The sequence below is a fragment of the Arachis duranensis genome, chromosome 3 (assembly GCF_000817695.3).
Source record: "Arachis duranensis cultivar V14167 chromosome 3, aradu.V14167.gnm2.J7QH, whole genome shotgun sequence".
NCBI classification, from domain to species: Eukaryota; Viridiplantae; Streptophyta; class Magnoliopsida; order Fabales; family Fabaceae; genus Arachis; species Arachis duranensis.
The window spans coordinates 809,389-824,241 of record NC_029774.3 but is presented as its reverse complement, the minus strand read 5'-3'; the positions used below and the strand labels follow the sequence as shown (position 1 = coordinate 824,241).

Sequence of the window (14,853 nt, the reverse complement as noted above, 5' to 3'; positions counted from 1 at the left end):
TTCTTGCTGCCAAGTACAATAACCAAAGTATCTCCCGTGCACATAGCTCCAATTTTTGAGATGGAAAAAATAACGGAGGGCAACTGGTAGGGGTGGCAACATGTATCCTACCCGCGGGTACCCAACCCGATCCCACCCGATCGGGTAGGGTTGTCAACCCGATCCGCAGCGGGTAGGATAGGGTGCGGGTTGGATTCTCGTGCGGGTCGGGTAGGGTGCGGGTTGAGCCTCAACCCTACCCGACCAACCCGCACCCTATATATGTATATGTTATATATTTATATAAAAATATGTTTCAAGTGGATGTTGAACCAAAGACCTCTCATTAAATGTAAAAGATCCTTAGCCACTAAAAAATATCATTAATTGATCATTTAATATTTTTTTTATATAAAAGTCAGTTCTATTTTAATTATCATGAAGTTATATAATAATTTTGCATATTTTTTATAACCCGCGGGTAAGTTCACGTACCCGCGGATTAAGAGCGGGTAGGGTTAGGGTTGGGATATTCTCAACCCGCGGATAGGGTAGGGTTGAGTTTATATAAAAATCTCAACCCTCGGGTAGGGTTAGGGTTGGCTTCAAACCCTACCCTACCCTACCCGTTGCCACCCTTAGCAACTGGGGAGCCCAATAATTACAGACAAATTTTTCGTCGATAATTATAGACAGATTTTCCGTCGGCAATTAGAACTTTGTAAAACCATTCTAAATTCTGAATACATACAGAAAATCTGTCTGTAAATTCACCAGTAAAAAAAAATATTTTTTTTTAGATTTTTTCATTGCAAAAGAAACTTGTTTTCATACAAAATAAATATAAATTTAATAAATATAAATTTTTATCTAATTTATATTTAAATATTCATAATATTTCAAAAAATAAATAAATTTATCGTATTTTGAAACCAAATCCATTGTATAAATCAATAGTCGGCTTACATAGAATGTGTCTACTAGTGTGTTTCAAAAAGGAAAAAAAATACCAAAACTTTATTTATTGTCCAAGAAAAAATAAATGGAATGATTGTTTACCAAAGATAAAATGAACCCCCTATTTATATACAGCCTATTACTATGTACATATTCTTTTTAGTACATATTCTTTTTAGTGTAATAATTATCGGAAAAGCTCTGCATCCATGTATTTTTTACATGGTTGTTAACCAAGTAATTTCCTCCACACGCGCGTCCCCCACCCCTCACTCGTTTGTCATACACGCGCTACATATAACATGCTGCAACCTAAAACTTTGCTTAACATAAACCTTCTACTGCAACGTAAACCTTCTTCTTCTTCTCTACTCGCGTTCTTCCTTATTGATCTGCATTGCCTTCGTCGTTCTCCTCTGGATGCGTTCATCTTCTCCTCTGGACGCGTTCATCTTCTCGTTTTCTTATTTCGATCTTGTCACGTTGCATTTATCTTCTTCCTATTCTTCTTCGTTTTCTTCTTCAATATGCACTTCTGAATCGAAACAATAAATGTCTCAACTTCAAATCAGTTGAATAGAGAGCGATTTGGATTACTCTTCTAAAACGAATCAAACTGACAAAATTTGGATTATTCAATTTTAAATAGAATTGAATTAAATGGACGGAGGTGTACTGAATTAAATTAATATGTAAATTGTAAGCAGAATTATTTGAATTTGATTTTATATAATGAATTATGTTTCGCTCACTCAATACTATACAATTGCTTCACCATGAGTACTATGTTCGGTTCACCATTAGTACTATACAATTGCTTCACCATGAGTACTGTGTCCGGTTCACCATGAATCTATTTGAATTTGATTTTATATAATAGATTATGTTTCGTTCACTTAGTACTATACAATTGTTTCACCATGAGTACTATGTTCGATTCACCATGATTACTGTATTCGGTTCACAATGAGTACTATGTTCGGTTCATTCTGTGTTCGGTTCATTCTGCACTATTCAAAATTCTTCTTCCTCACCTTCTACTGCTTCTTCACCAGAGAGAGAATGAAGAAAAGACACAAGAATACAATAACAACAACAAAAAAAGAATTACGATAAAGAGAAAACACGTGAAGAAGAAGGAACGCGAAAAAAAAAAGAAGAGAAGGAGGAGGAAGAAGAATACGAAGAAGAAGACACTCCGTGCGTAAACGAGTATGAGAAGAAGAAGAAGAAAAGAAGAAGCATGATGGAGAAGAGAAGAAGCGTTGGACAAGAACGATTTCGTATGTGTTAGACACGTGTATTTCACGTTTCATTTAATAGTATTGGATTTTTTTTGGATTTTTTTTGTATTGGACCAACTTGGTTACATGAATGTGTAACATCCCTAAATAATTATATGGCTATGCCTATTGGCTTCCATGTAACTCAGGTTTGCCATAATGCTCCTTATAAATTTGACACATGACTTCAAAGACAGCAGAGATCTCACACCCTGTGGAGAAGCAAGAAATCATGTTATAAAAATGATTTCAGAACACATTTATTTAAAGATGATATAAATAAATAATTTACATGAACGATCCTGTATTTAGGACGTCTCCATGTCAGACAACAACACAATACCTATGGAAACATCCTACTCCCATTTCTGTTGAATTTATTTTTAAATTTATTATATTTGTAATTGAATACATCAAGGATACATTTTTTTTTTCTTTCCTAGACACTCAGACATTTGCAAAACATGGGTTTCTTTTTGCTTGCAAATGGTTCTGAGAAGCTTAGTGATTTATGTTTATTTAACACAACTTTTTATCTCTCTAATTTGTAGCAACTTGCACTCTTGTTTTTCATGTGTTGCTTTGCTCATCTTCAAATAATATACATACCTCAGAGAACAATCTTAACATATATAATCATATTGGTATATTGCATCTTTCAAATTATGCTTATTTCCGTATCAATATCCTATTTTTCCTTAAGTGCTTTATATAGTTTGCAACCTTGTGCACGGTTGGAAGTTGCATATCACATAGAAACAATAAAAAAATTCAGACCCATACTATATCCTTGGTATCAATGCTTACCGAGGATCAGTTCCAGCAATGAGAGATAAAACCCAACCAGTAGGCTTCACAAGTTCCACAATTTTTATCTTCTAAGATTGTTCAAAACATCATTACCAGATTAACAACAGTGATCATCAATATGACAACAACCACAATAAAATTATCGTAAGGCCTACAAAAATTCCGGATTTTTTTTTATTTGTGTCTTCCTGAAAGTTAATTGCCTAAAAGAATCTAATGCTTAAGTTCATAGGGGGAAAAAATATATTAATGGCACTACGTCACCAAATATGTTCATAACTTTTGGAAAACATTATGTGTATCTTAGAAAAGTTTTATTGCCAACACTTAAAATTCTGAGGAAGTATCAGCCCCCAACCCTCTATCTTTTATTTGTTGATAGTAGTAAAAGAAATAAAAAGCTGAATAAACGGCACTCTGAATAAAATCCAAATTGGGAAAACTACCTTCAGGTTGTGAAAGCCATCACCAGCACGAATGGAAATCTTGCTTGGCGTGTAACTCCCATCTAGCTTACTCCCATCGAGCTTGAAATCCACATAGAGAATAATTAACTAAGAACAAGCCAAAACAAATTCAGCAAAATTAGAATCTTTTAGAAGCAGCTTTTAGTTTCTTTGTTTCTAGATTGAATGTACATACTTGTAATCTAACTTTCTTTTGAAACTGAATGTTAACCAAATGGGTTTGAGCACCATCAGATCTGAAACCAAACATAGCAAACAACACCTTCATGATTTACGAATACTAAATATGTGGTATGCCAATGTTACACTGTGACAAAGAGAGAGAGTGCCTCACTGCTAATAGGTTTCCAGGTTGTCATGAAACTCCATTGCCAGGCTTGCAGGAGCTAACACTCCAGGCAGCCTTCTTGCTCATCTCTCTGAGGTCATCATCCACAACCAAGAGTTGATTCCCTCCAGTGAGCTTTGCTTATTCTTCACCCTCCGATGACTCTGCTGCCATAATGAATGAAAGCTGCAAAATTGGTTTGTGGTATATGGAATGAGGAACTTGTAATAAGGAACTTTGAGAACTTAACATAAATCCTGGGAACCCCCCATGTTTGAAAATGAATAAGGAATTGTAAGAACCTGACATCTAGTGTAAGTAGAAGAATGAACAGTAATAAAAGGGCGAGATGCAGTGATATCAGTGAGAACCTATCCACTATCCAACAATATAAATTCACATAATATAAAAAACAGCACAAGAATATAAAAAAGCAGCTTAATATCAGAAATTCAGAATATAATTTCTGTAGTATTATTCACCTTTGTATGCAAAACAAAGGTTCAAGATATCGGAAACCCAGCAATGGTCCACGAGAGCAACCTGTCACAAACCTATAGAGAAATATTCTATCCACACTCAGCTTCTTTATATATGAACACTAACTCTTTCTCTTTATCCTTCATGATTTAATGAGTGAATATTACACAAAAATTCTTGCTGTTTCATGCAAGTGAATATTACACAAACTTATCTATACCAATACTTGCAATATTAATAGATTAATTTAAGAGCAAAAAGTGGTGTGGTTCAGGATAATAACATACAAGAACAGCAACTGCCACTTCTCTGTATGCCAGTCTAAGCTTCAATTTTTCAGGAATTTCAGCACTATCCTCTTGGCCTGTTTCAAAAGTTCCTTTTCGCTGCAAATTCACAAGATCCGCAATAAGATATGAAGCGGAAGCAGAAAACATTAAACACATCAGAAGAAAAAATATATTGCCCTGCCAAAATGATGCAGAGAAACCACCAACCCTCTTTAATGCCTCAAGTAGCTCATCTCGCCCAATGTAATCCAAATGCCTCTGAGCGAAAGAATTTATTCCTAGCATGCACCTAGTTTACACACGAAAAAAGATGGATAAAGACAATGAAATACTTCTCGAAGCAAGGTTCATTATGCATAAATTGTCGGAGGAGGAAATCACCTTCAAAATGGCAAATCTTCCATCCTTTGATGGCAAACCAACTCGAATGATCTTGTCAAAACGACCCTTCCTCAACAAAGCGGGATCAAGAATGTCTAATCTATTTGTAGCACCTATCACAAGCACCTGAAATTAAAAGCATACCTGTGCTGTAGAAACTTTGAATCCATCCAAATTAATGATATAAAACACTTTGATTTTGGATAGGAAAAGAGATATGTACAAAGATAGGAGCATCAGACAGCAATAGCCACAAGTTAGTTGAGGCAGTTATTAGTCTATTAAAATTTAAATCACATCACACTATTCCCTAGAATGAGTCATCACAACTGGAAAACAACAGATGAAACAAGAGGCTATGACGATCGTACCTTCTTTTTCCAGAAGCTGGATCTTTTGTAAGTGATGCAATGCTGGCCACATGGATCAGATCATAAGTTCGAGGATACGTTGAGAAAGGTTCGCACTTGAGAACAATAACAAAACGTCTCAGATCCAAAACACTAACCCATTGAAAACTGCAATACATGTTAATGATAATGAAATTTTTTGCCAGAAAGAAGGGTCCTAATTAAAGAAAAAAACAAGTTAGAATATAGATGTGCTCGAGTTATTTTTCAAAAAGACGAATAATAATAATTATCATTAAGACATTTACTACGAACAGTTTGGAGGTTTGCCACATTATAGAAGACAAAATATTGAACTCCAAAGGCTCTTTCCGATATCCCCTTAAGTGAAAATACATGAAATTCTGAGCATAGAACTTACCAATCATGATAGACTCCTATAAGACCTCTGTCAAAGACCAATTTAAAGTACCTGCAAAACAAAATTGTTTAGAACCAATTGTTTTTCAGGCAGATGTTTGGTGTATAATGGTGTGTTTTAAGTTTTAACATCACAAGACTCAATATATAGAACCTGGCATGTTTGAGACATAGCCACCTCTGTTCTCAATGCTGCCCCGCTCAGTATTAGGTTCATGGTCAGTAGTCATCTGTACAGCCTCCCCTCCCCTTGACAGAACTTGCAACATAAAAATAATTAATTAAGAGTGAAATAGCAAGAATATAGATACATATTACTACTTATGTACACATAAAAGAAAAGCACAGCAGTGGAGAAAACAGAGACTGAATCTGAATTCAAAAATGGAGGCTCAATTGAAGATACTAGTATAACGTAAAAGCTAGGGTGCATAATGTAAAATCCATTCAATCAATTAAGTCATTTTTCATTCATTCACCAATTCACATACTATAAATACTCTTCAATTCTTTATTGCATAATATTGTGAGTATATTTGAATCCACACAGCAGCAATATAATAACCATGTATCGTTATATGATGATAATCCAGAACTAAAAATAATAAACTAGCTAGGTAATAGCAACCACAACATTGCCATGCCTTGTGCTTCCTTTGGCATTGCAAATCCCTGCAATGAGAGAAAATATTTAGATAGATTAAGATTCAAAAGTAGAGTAGGCATGAGTAACAAAAAGTGCAGTATAAGACTATTGGTAATAACAAAATTAAACGTACTGGTCTTGGACGACGGAGTAAGAAGATGGAGGGCCCCCTAGTTCTTAGTCGGACTTTCTCAGAAATCTCAGACTCCACCGTTGCCATCTTCGTCACAGTAAAGTAAGATTACTTATACAAGTATATTACAAAAGAATCAATTTATATACAATATGGAAAAGAATAAGTTACTGGGACTTCACCAATGTGAAATGCTCTCGGGCATCCATCGCAACACAAAAGATCCCCTCCATCAGAACATATACTGCAGAGGTCATCATTATCACTGGAGGAAAACTTCCGTTCTTTTAAATAATTGATGGACAGCTCATGGAGTGAGACTCCATTAGATGTGTACATGTGGAGGTAACTGCAATACATACATCAAAATGTTAGAACAGGGAAGCAAACACTAGTCAATTTTCTCAATACACCATACTATAAAATTTGAGGGTCCAAACACATCGAGATTTGAGGCTAGAAAGTTGAAGGAGAACAAATGGCGAAAAAAAGAAGAGGGGCGAGAGAGAAGTTTTCAAATGAGAAGAGGCAATGAATACCGACAAGCCTTGTAATGTAAAGCCAAATGCATGGAGATAATAACTTAATCCAATAATAGAGTTTGAACAACAGAACTCATGGTTTCCTACGTGATGCCCAACCGGCAGGAGCTTCAAACTGGGAGGGGCTAATCTGCTCATTCATTTTTGTTTTGTATTTCAAAAGGAAGTGTCAAATGTCTAGTTGAAACCAAATATATAGGACAATTACACTACATAAGAAGAAGTAACTCTTTGTCACAGCAGCTACAAACTATTCCAAAACACCGCTTGTAACCATCCAATAGTCGCTGCCAACACAAGAAAAGCACATTCAGAAGAACAATAATTTATAAAAATAGGAAAATAAAGACGAGTCACTATCAATGCAATGCAACCTTTCCGTGAACATAGTATGCTACTTCTGTTCCATCTGGCAACACATCTGCTTCAAAGATCAACTTATGCAACCGTAGATCCCTTTCAAAATTCACGTATAAGAGAGAAAAATACATGTCGAAACAAATAAAAATAATATTTAATTCATACACAAAAATTGCACTTTCCAACAGAACACAAATGCTTACTTCTTAGTTACTTTTCCATCACTCTTATCACGAGATGTGCTGTGCTTCATTCCATTGTTTATTGACTTTGAACCACAATGGGTTCCGGGGATCTGCAATGGTAAAAAAGTTCATGTTATATAATCATATGACTACATTGAGGCAAAGAAATTCCAATCAGTTTTGTAATACGTCTGTAGGAGTGACATGCAAATACATTTATACAAATGATACTCAAATAAATCACCAATGTATGAATGCCTGAAACCAAACTTGTCATCCGGCTAGTATACAGAAAAGAAATGCTCGGTAAATTCTGACGATGGCCTTACCTATATTACATATGACGATGACTTAAAAAAAATGCCTTGCTATCCAACAAATGTCATGCTTTTCTTTCTTGAAGTGTTATAGTATTCCATGATATACTAATTATGATCATCAAGCAAACAACTAGTACCTGGATTGAACTGCAAGTGAAACATTGCAATTGCTGGTGTCGGTTGTTTGAGTGGGGAGGTTAGGAGGGCATTCCTTCAACTCCATGCATGAATTGCAGAATAGTCTCGACACAACATTGGCATCTTCAAATGTACAATGATAAAATAGTGTTACTTTTGTTAGCCTGACTAGAATAAGCTTGCAAGCACGTCAACAAAGTACAGGAAATCAAACAAGTGAATCTCAAACCTCTGCAGTTAAAACAAAAGGTAGATTTCTTTAAGGTGAAGCCTCCTCCAATGACTTTTTGGACAACTTCTTCCAAGGTTTCTAATGGTACATCCAAACACGCATTCATGACATCACGAAGAGTACTCCCATTCGGCACTTGTTTAAACGACTAGCATTAAGCTTAAACAAGGTGGGCGTCACAACCTAGTTCCACAAAAAACAAAGGAACTGACACACAATATTTTAGACCATACAGTAACATAAAGTGTATCTTCATTTTACTTACCTCAACACCATGGCAATCTTCACAATTGCACACAATCCCATCACCATTAATCACTCCCCGAAGCCCTGCTTATCCAGCCTTGCTTGCCTGCAAATTTCTCAAATTCAGACACTCACATTTTCAACAGCAATACTCATATCTCAAAAGAGAGCCTATGCGATAAGAAGGAAAATCAGCCAACACCTTCACACTGTGAGCATAATTCACTGCCACACCCTCAAGAATCCCTGTGGCTAGAAGCTCCTTCAGACTTGTTGGGCACCTCTTAGTACTAGCCTTGGACACAGCAACCAATGCACCATCTTCCATTTCCTGCTTGACATCATCACCAACTTCAACAGCTTTGGCATTGTTATTTACCTTATCATTCCCAACCTTTGCGCCACTAACATCATCTTCCAACTTTCTCTTTAGTAGAGACCTAGTAAACCTCCTAAATGGCTTCTCCATAGAAACAACAGAACACTTCAAACTACCACCATCACCTGTAATTGAAACCGGTGTTGCCCCACCAACAACACCATCTTCCTTAGAACAACATACCTCACCACCCTCCTTCACCTCGCCTTCACAACCAACCTTCTCCGTTTCAGAATAGAACATTGTTTCTAACTTCTAAGCTTTTGTAACTTTCTCATCATACAACATCCAAATCTATAAATATTTTGTTGGTATTAACATTCAAATTTGTATTTTTTTTTTGGGGTACTAATACGGGGCTTAAAGCCCGGAGAAGAAAAACTTAGATATAAACTATACAGGATAAGGTAGTCCATTTTTCATCATCATTCAAAATGCTATAATTCCGGGCGGGAAGGTAAGTCGCAAAACACAAAATCATTCTCTAACAGCAAGCTCTTTTTGGCCGAAAATCAAATTAAGCCTGTTCTTTTGGGGGGTGAACAATTCTGTTTTTCGTTTCTCTTTTTGATATAGTTATCTTACGGAAATAATGCACTTTATTATATGGTATATAATATTGTGAGTATATTTGAATCCACACAGCAGAAATATAATAAGCATGTATTGTTATATGATGATAATCCAGAACTAAAAATAATAAACTAGCTAGAGAAAATAGTTTGCATGTAATTGATCTAGGACTCTATGGTATGAAACAAATGGAAAGCTATTTCAGGAATGAATTCACACTATTGCTGTTGGTCCTTATTTAGGAGGCTTCTCCTTTGAAGTGTTGTTGGAATGGCCTTGGGGCGGCAAACGGGTCCCTCTCAGTTCTTCTTGGGGCTTCCTCATCAAATAAGCCGAGGTGAATCAGTTCTGATCGTAGTTTCTGCACATTTAATGCAAGTTCTGCTTCTCGACCAGGAGGGTAGAGAATTTCATCTTTCCCTTTCTTAGAAATCTCATCAAGATTAGGTTACATGTTAGGGCTAATCAATTAACAGCACCGTAATCAAATTGAAAGAAAAACTATTCATCGTATAAGCTTACCTTAATTGGTTCAAAGAGTCGTCGTTGTTTCTGCGCTGGTTTTCGACGACGGGGAAAGCAGCTGATGGCGGGCCCCCTTCTTTCTGCTCTCTCATAAAGTAGCCGCATCTCCTCTTTCTCTTTCTCAGAAAGCTCAGACTCCACCGTTGCCATCTTCAATTCACACACAAATAACAGCACCATAATCAAATTGAAACCAAAAAAAAAAAATTATTCATCGTAGAAGCTTACCTTATTAATCATGTGGGAGTCCGGGTCGTCATCAGTATTCACGAGAGGCAGCGCCTTGTCTTCCTCCGATGCCATTTTGATGAGAGTAAAGCTAGGTTAACAATGGATTTTTGGGCTCGTATCCTATCTACGTTTTTCTACTCTTTATATTTGTTTTTATGTGTGGCTATGGAACTCTTGAGGAGCTTCTTGAGGTCATAACATGGGCTCAGCTTGGAATCCACGACAAACCAGCAAGAACTAAATTGAAACTTTTAAATTAAAAAATTATTGTACTTGTTTAAGGGATATTCTTATTTATATATTACTTGTTTTATTGAGGAAAAATATAATAATTTTTGTAATATTATTTTATTATTGCAAGGTGGGGTTACTGAATGTAGATGGATACTACAATTCGTTATTGTCTTTCATTGACAAAGCTGTGGAAGAAGGCTTCATTAGCCCCAAAACTCGCCACATAATCGTATCTGCCCCCTTCACCAAAAAGACGGCGCCTGATTTAATGCTCCTTGGAGCTTTGGAGTATTAAAACTCTTTTTAAAAGAGTTAAACAAAAGTTAACATTTATACCTATTTTTTATCATTTTTATTTAAAACTTATTTAGACTAAGACTATTATTTTAATTTGGACCATTTTAAGTCCGTTATATTTTTGGATTAATATTATTCATATTAAATTATTATAATATTATTATAAAAGATTTAAAAAATTAAAAAGTCAAATATATTTTTTTATATGAATTTTAAAATTTTAAAATATTTTTTAAGATTAAAGTTATTTAATTTGAATTAAGAATTTAATTTAATTTTAAATATAACTTTTATCTAATTCTAATTTCACTTCAATTATCATTCATTTTTTTTTATTCATATTTTTTCGTAGTAAAAATTTTTTTTCTTTTATTTAAAAATCTAATTCTAATTTGAATTGATATCATTTAATAAATTTATAATGTTAAAATTTAAATTTGATTTTAAAAGACTAACATGCACTTTTTATATAATTTTAAATGATAAAATACTCTTTAAATAATTAAAGTTGTTTTATTAAATTAAAAAATAAAAATTTGAATTTGAATCTTTTTTTTCTTTAGTAACTAAAAGAAACAACACAATGGTTGCATAATGAAAGTATTTTTCTTTTAGCATTCTAAACAACAAAGAATTTGGGTTGATGGTGACTCTCCAAAATTACTTTTCGAAAAGTGCCAAATTATGTGCTCTTAGGACTTTAGGATTAGATTACTTAAACGAGTTAGAAAGTAAAATTTTAAATTTTAATTTAAAACACTAAAATAGGAATAAAAATAGAAGACCAGACCAATTAAAATAGGAGAACAACAGAAGAGTACAACAGCATCACCACTTATACTATAAGGTAAAATAAATATAAAGAGTTTTTTAATTTAAAGCAGAAGAGGTAAAATAAATATAAAGAAAATAATAAAAATTTTAACTGCGAAAAACTAATTTAAAAATATTTAAAAATAAAAATATATGGAGTATTGATTCATTAAATAATTAACAACTTTATAGAATGTCGATTCACCAAACTATTAGAGAGTATTGTAAACATAGTCATATTAAAAACAATACGAGTATATTAATTTTTTAATTTATAATTAATAATTTTAAATAGTTATTTTTTTTAAATCGAATAAATATAATTAATCATATAAATATAATAATAGGAATATGTTTATTTTTATTAAATTAAAATTAAGTTATTAATTAAATTATATTTATTTAAATTTTAATTTAAAAATTTTATAATTTAAAATTTAAAATTATGTAAATGAAATAAGATTAATTAAAAATAAAAATATACCAGTACGATTTAGATTGTACTGTAATAAATTTATGAAATTCTAAAACAAAATAAATCTTAAAAGATAAAAATAAAAAAATTAACACTAATAAAACACTAAAATAAAAAAAAACGTTACTTAATAAATAAATATGAGAAATTAATATTTTATTATTATTTTATATTTTTATTTAAAAGCATAAGTTTAAGTTAGTGTTATTTTTAAAATTAACTTTTTTTTAAAAAAATATAATTTTTTAGCAATAATTGTTTAATGATGTTATCAAGGTACAATAAAAGCTCCATTAATTACCCTTTAAAATACTGTGCCAATGCATATTATAAAACTAATAATGTAAAGGAGTTTTAAAACTCCAAACATTACAGGAGTATTGTAACATCCACCCCAAAAGACTTTGTCAAAAAGATGGAGGTTAGTTATATAGTAATACTAGTGCATCGACCCGTGCGTTGCACGGGATGGCACAAAAATAATAATAAAATATTAGATATATCATATATATCTTTATCTTTATCTTTATAGTAATACAAATGGGGAGTTTGTAGCGCTCATACGTTCACAAAATTGCTGGCATCAATCCTACAATTGACAATTTGTGTGTACGTATACGAGTATTACGGTTATGGACACTACCAAGTTACGAAAATTCTCCATTGCCAAACTCTATTGAGATGGTTTGGCTCGATGAAGACGTGAGTTTTTTACTAATATTTTTCTATTTTATTTTAAATTTATATTATTTATTTGTTTATTTAGGGATTTAATCATTAATTTTTTATTTGCTTACGTTGTTATTTTCAAATTTTAAGTTTGAGTTGTTTTACTTAGGTTATTATTTTTTAAATTTTAAATTATTTTATTTGTTTGAGTTATTTTACTTAGGTTGTTATTTTTTAAATTTCAAATTTGATTGACTTTTAATTTAAATTTAAATTAAAGTCAATTAAATTTAAAAAAATTTAGTTATGAGTCAACTATAAAAATACAAGTTATGAGAGATGTAAAGCACCACAATTTAAAGTACATAAATCCCTTTCTTTACATATATTCAAAATTTCTCTACTTATTCCAATTGCTGGTATTCACAAAATTACAGACATCAATCCTACCATCAACAATTTGTGTGTACGTATACGAGTGATACGGTTATGGACACTACCAAGTTACGGAAATCCTCCATTGTCATACTCAATTGAGATGGTTTGACTCGACGAATACGTGAGTTTTCTACTAATATTTTTCTATTTTATTTTAAATTTATATTATTTATATTTTAAATTTATTTTTATTTATTCCCATCTAATCATTCTTTGATTTTTGTTCATCAATTCTATTTTATTTTATTTTGTATGTTTTGTAGTCTTTGACAATGAGACAAAACAAGTTCTAAAAAAGAGCTGTGTAGAGATATTTAATCCACTCTTATTGGTAAGTTCTAACCAATATTTATTTCTAAAAATATTAGTGAAGATATTTTTAATGGTAATTTTTATATTATTTATTATTAATATATTATGTAATACCCTGCAGAATGAGATACACCTATACTTTTTCTTAACCTAATTGATAAGACATTTCTCTTCATCGTTGAAGTTCAAATATCTGATAATACATATTTTTCACCCTCTTATAAAGTTAAGAAGATGACTGATAATCCACATTTTTCACTTTCTATTAAAAATCAGTTTATTTGTCTCTTTTTTGGTCATTAGTAGTATCTAATTTTTAAATAATAATTAATAACTAATTATAATTTTAGGATGTTGACTACATCGATGGTTTGCTTCCAATTTTAAAGACATCCTCAATCATTGAAGGAGAAAAAGTAGAAGGTGCTAAGATATTTGTTCAAAAAATGAATCTTTTATTTATTTATTTTCTCAAAGTTAGATCTTTATTTTATTCAAAAAATATTATTGAGATAAAATTAAAGGTGAGAATGAAGTCTTTAATTTAACGTAGTATTTTGTACAGAATTTGTTACTTGAATTCTCCAATGAAGTTGCGGATAATGATGAATCCGAAGTGTTGAAAAATGCTATTACACCAGCCAAGCGACTATCCTCGGAGTCGGAAGATTCGAAGGTGCAAGGAGATACCTCAATCTGCAAGAAGATCAAGATTGAGAATGAAACTTGAGAATTTGGATGCACGTGTTTTAGAATCCTTTATCTAATAGAATAATGTCAAGTATATGTTTGTTTTGATAGAAACATTATTTTTTCTTAAGTCGTTATTTTTCTTTTGGTTTTTTTCGATTTATATGTTTGGAATTTAGAATTTTTTTAAATATAAATTGAAGTTATTTGGTTATTACTTGTGGTTTTAATTTTGTGAGTTTTGACACTCTCAATACTCCTGAGTTCGATTATACGTATTTGGTTGGTAAGTTTATTGTTTTAAAAAAAGTATAATTCATGGATAAAATTGTTTATTTTATTGATAATTTCGGTTGTATTTTTTACTTAACGAACTTATTGATAACAATTTTTTGTTATTTTAATCCATTTTAGATGTTATTGAATATTATAACAACTTCAGTTTTTGAAAATTGAATAATGCATTATTCATGATTTATTATATTTGTTGAGAATTTTAATTAAAAAAAATATTTTTTTAAATGTAATTAAAATTAAATTTTATGATACTTTAAGTTTAAAATTCATTAAGATTTTTAAATTTTTTTATTATAATGAGATATTTAAAAAAATAAAAAAATTAATATTATTATTAATTAAAAAAGAATCATTTACTTGGCTTTCGGTCAAT

At 32.0% G+C, this 14,853-nt stretch overlaps 2 protein-coding genes across 2 annotated transcripts in view; one reads left to right on the top strand and one right to left on the bottom strand.

Annotated features, from left to right (window-relative positions):
* Positions 1–2,183: 2,183 nt before the first annotated feature.
* LOC107476458 (anaphase-promoting complex subunit 10) lies at positions 2,184–10,719 on the bottom strand. Its single transcript, XM_052258962.1, is given in 13 exon segments — positions 2,184–2,431; positions 3,476–3,583; positions 3,672–3,732; positions 3,831–3,854; positions 3,856–4,010; positions 4,592–4,690; positions 4,802–4,883; positions 4,976–5,101; positions 5,347–5,493; positions 5,747–5,797; positions 5,900–6,417; positions 6,525–6,611; positions 10,253–10,719. Coding segments are annotated over 7 exon segments (633 nt in total). The 5' UTR covers positions 4,880–4,883; positions 4,976–5,101; positions 5,347–5,493; positions 5,747–5,797; positions 5,900–6,417; positions 6,525–6,611; positions 10,253–10,719; the 3' UTR covers positions 2,184–2,323.
* Positions 10,411–14,853, top strand: part of LOC127745714 (cytokinin riboside 5'-monophosphate phosphoribohydrolase LOG1-like) — a 7,813-nt gene continuing 3,370 nt past the window's right edge. Inside the window, exons 1-3 of the mRNA XM_052259164.1 lie at positions 10,411–10,485; positions 10,617–10,728; positions 12,464–12,495. Of these exons, the coding sequence (XP_052115124.1) occupies positions 10,411–10,485; positions 10,617–10,728; positions 12,464–12,495 (219 nt within the window). The remainder of the gene's footprint in view (positions 10,486–10,616; positions 10,729–12,463; positions 12,496–14,853) is intronic.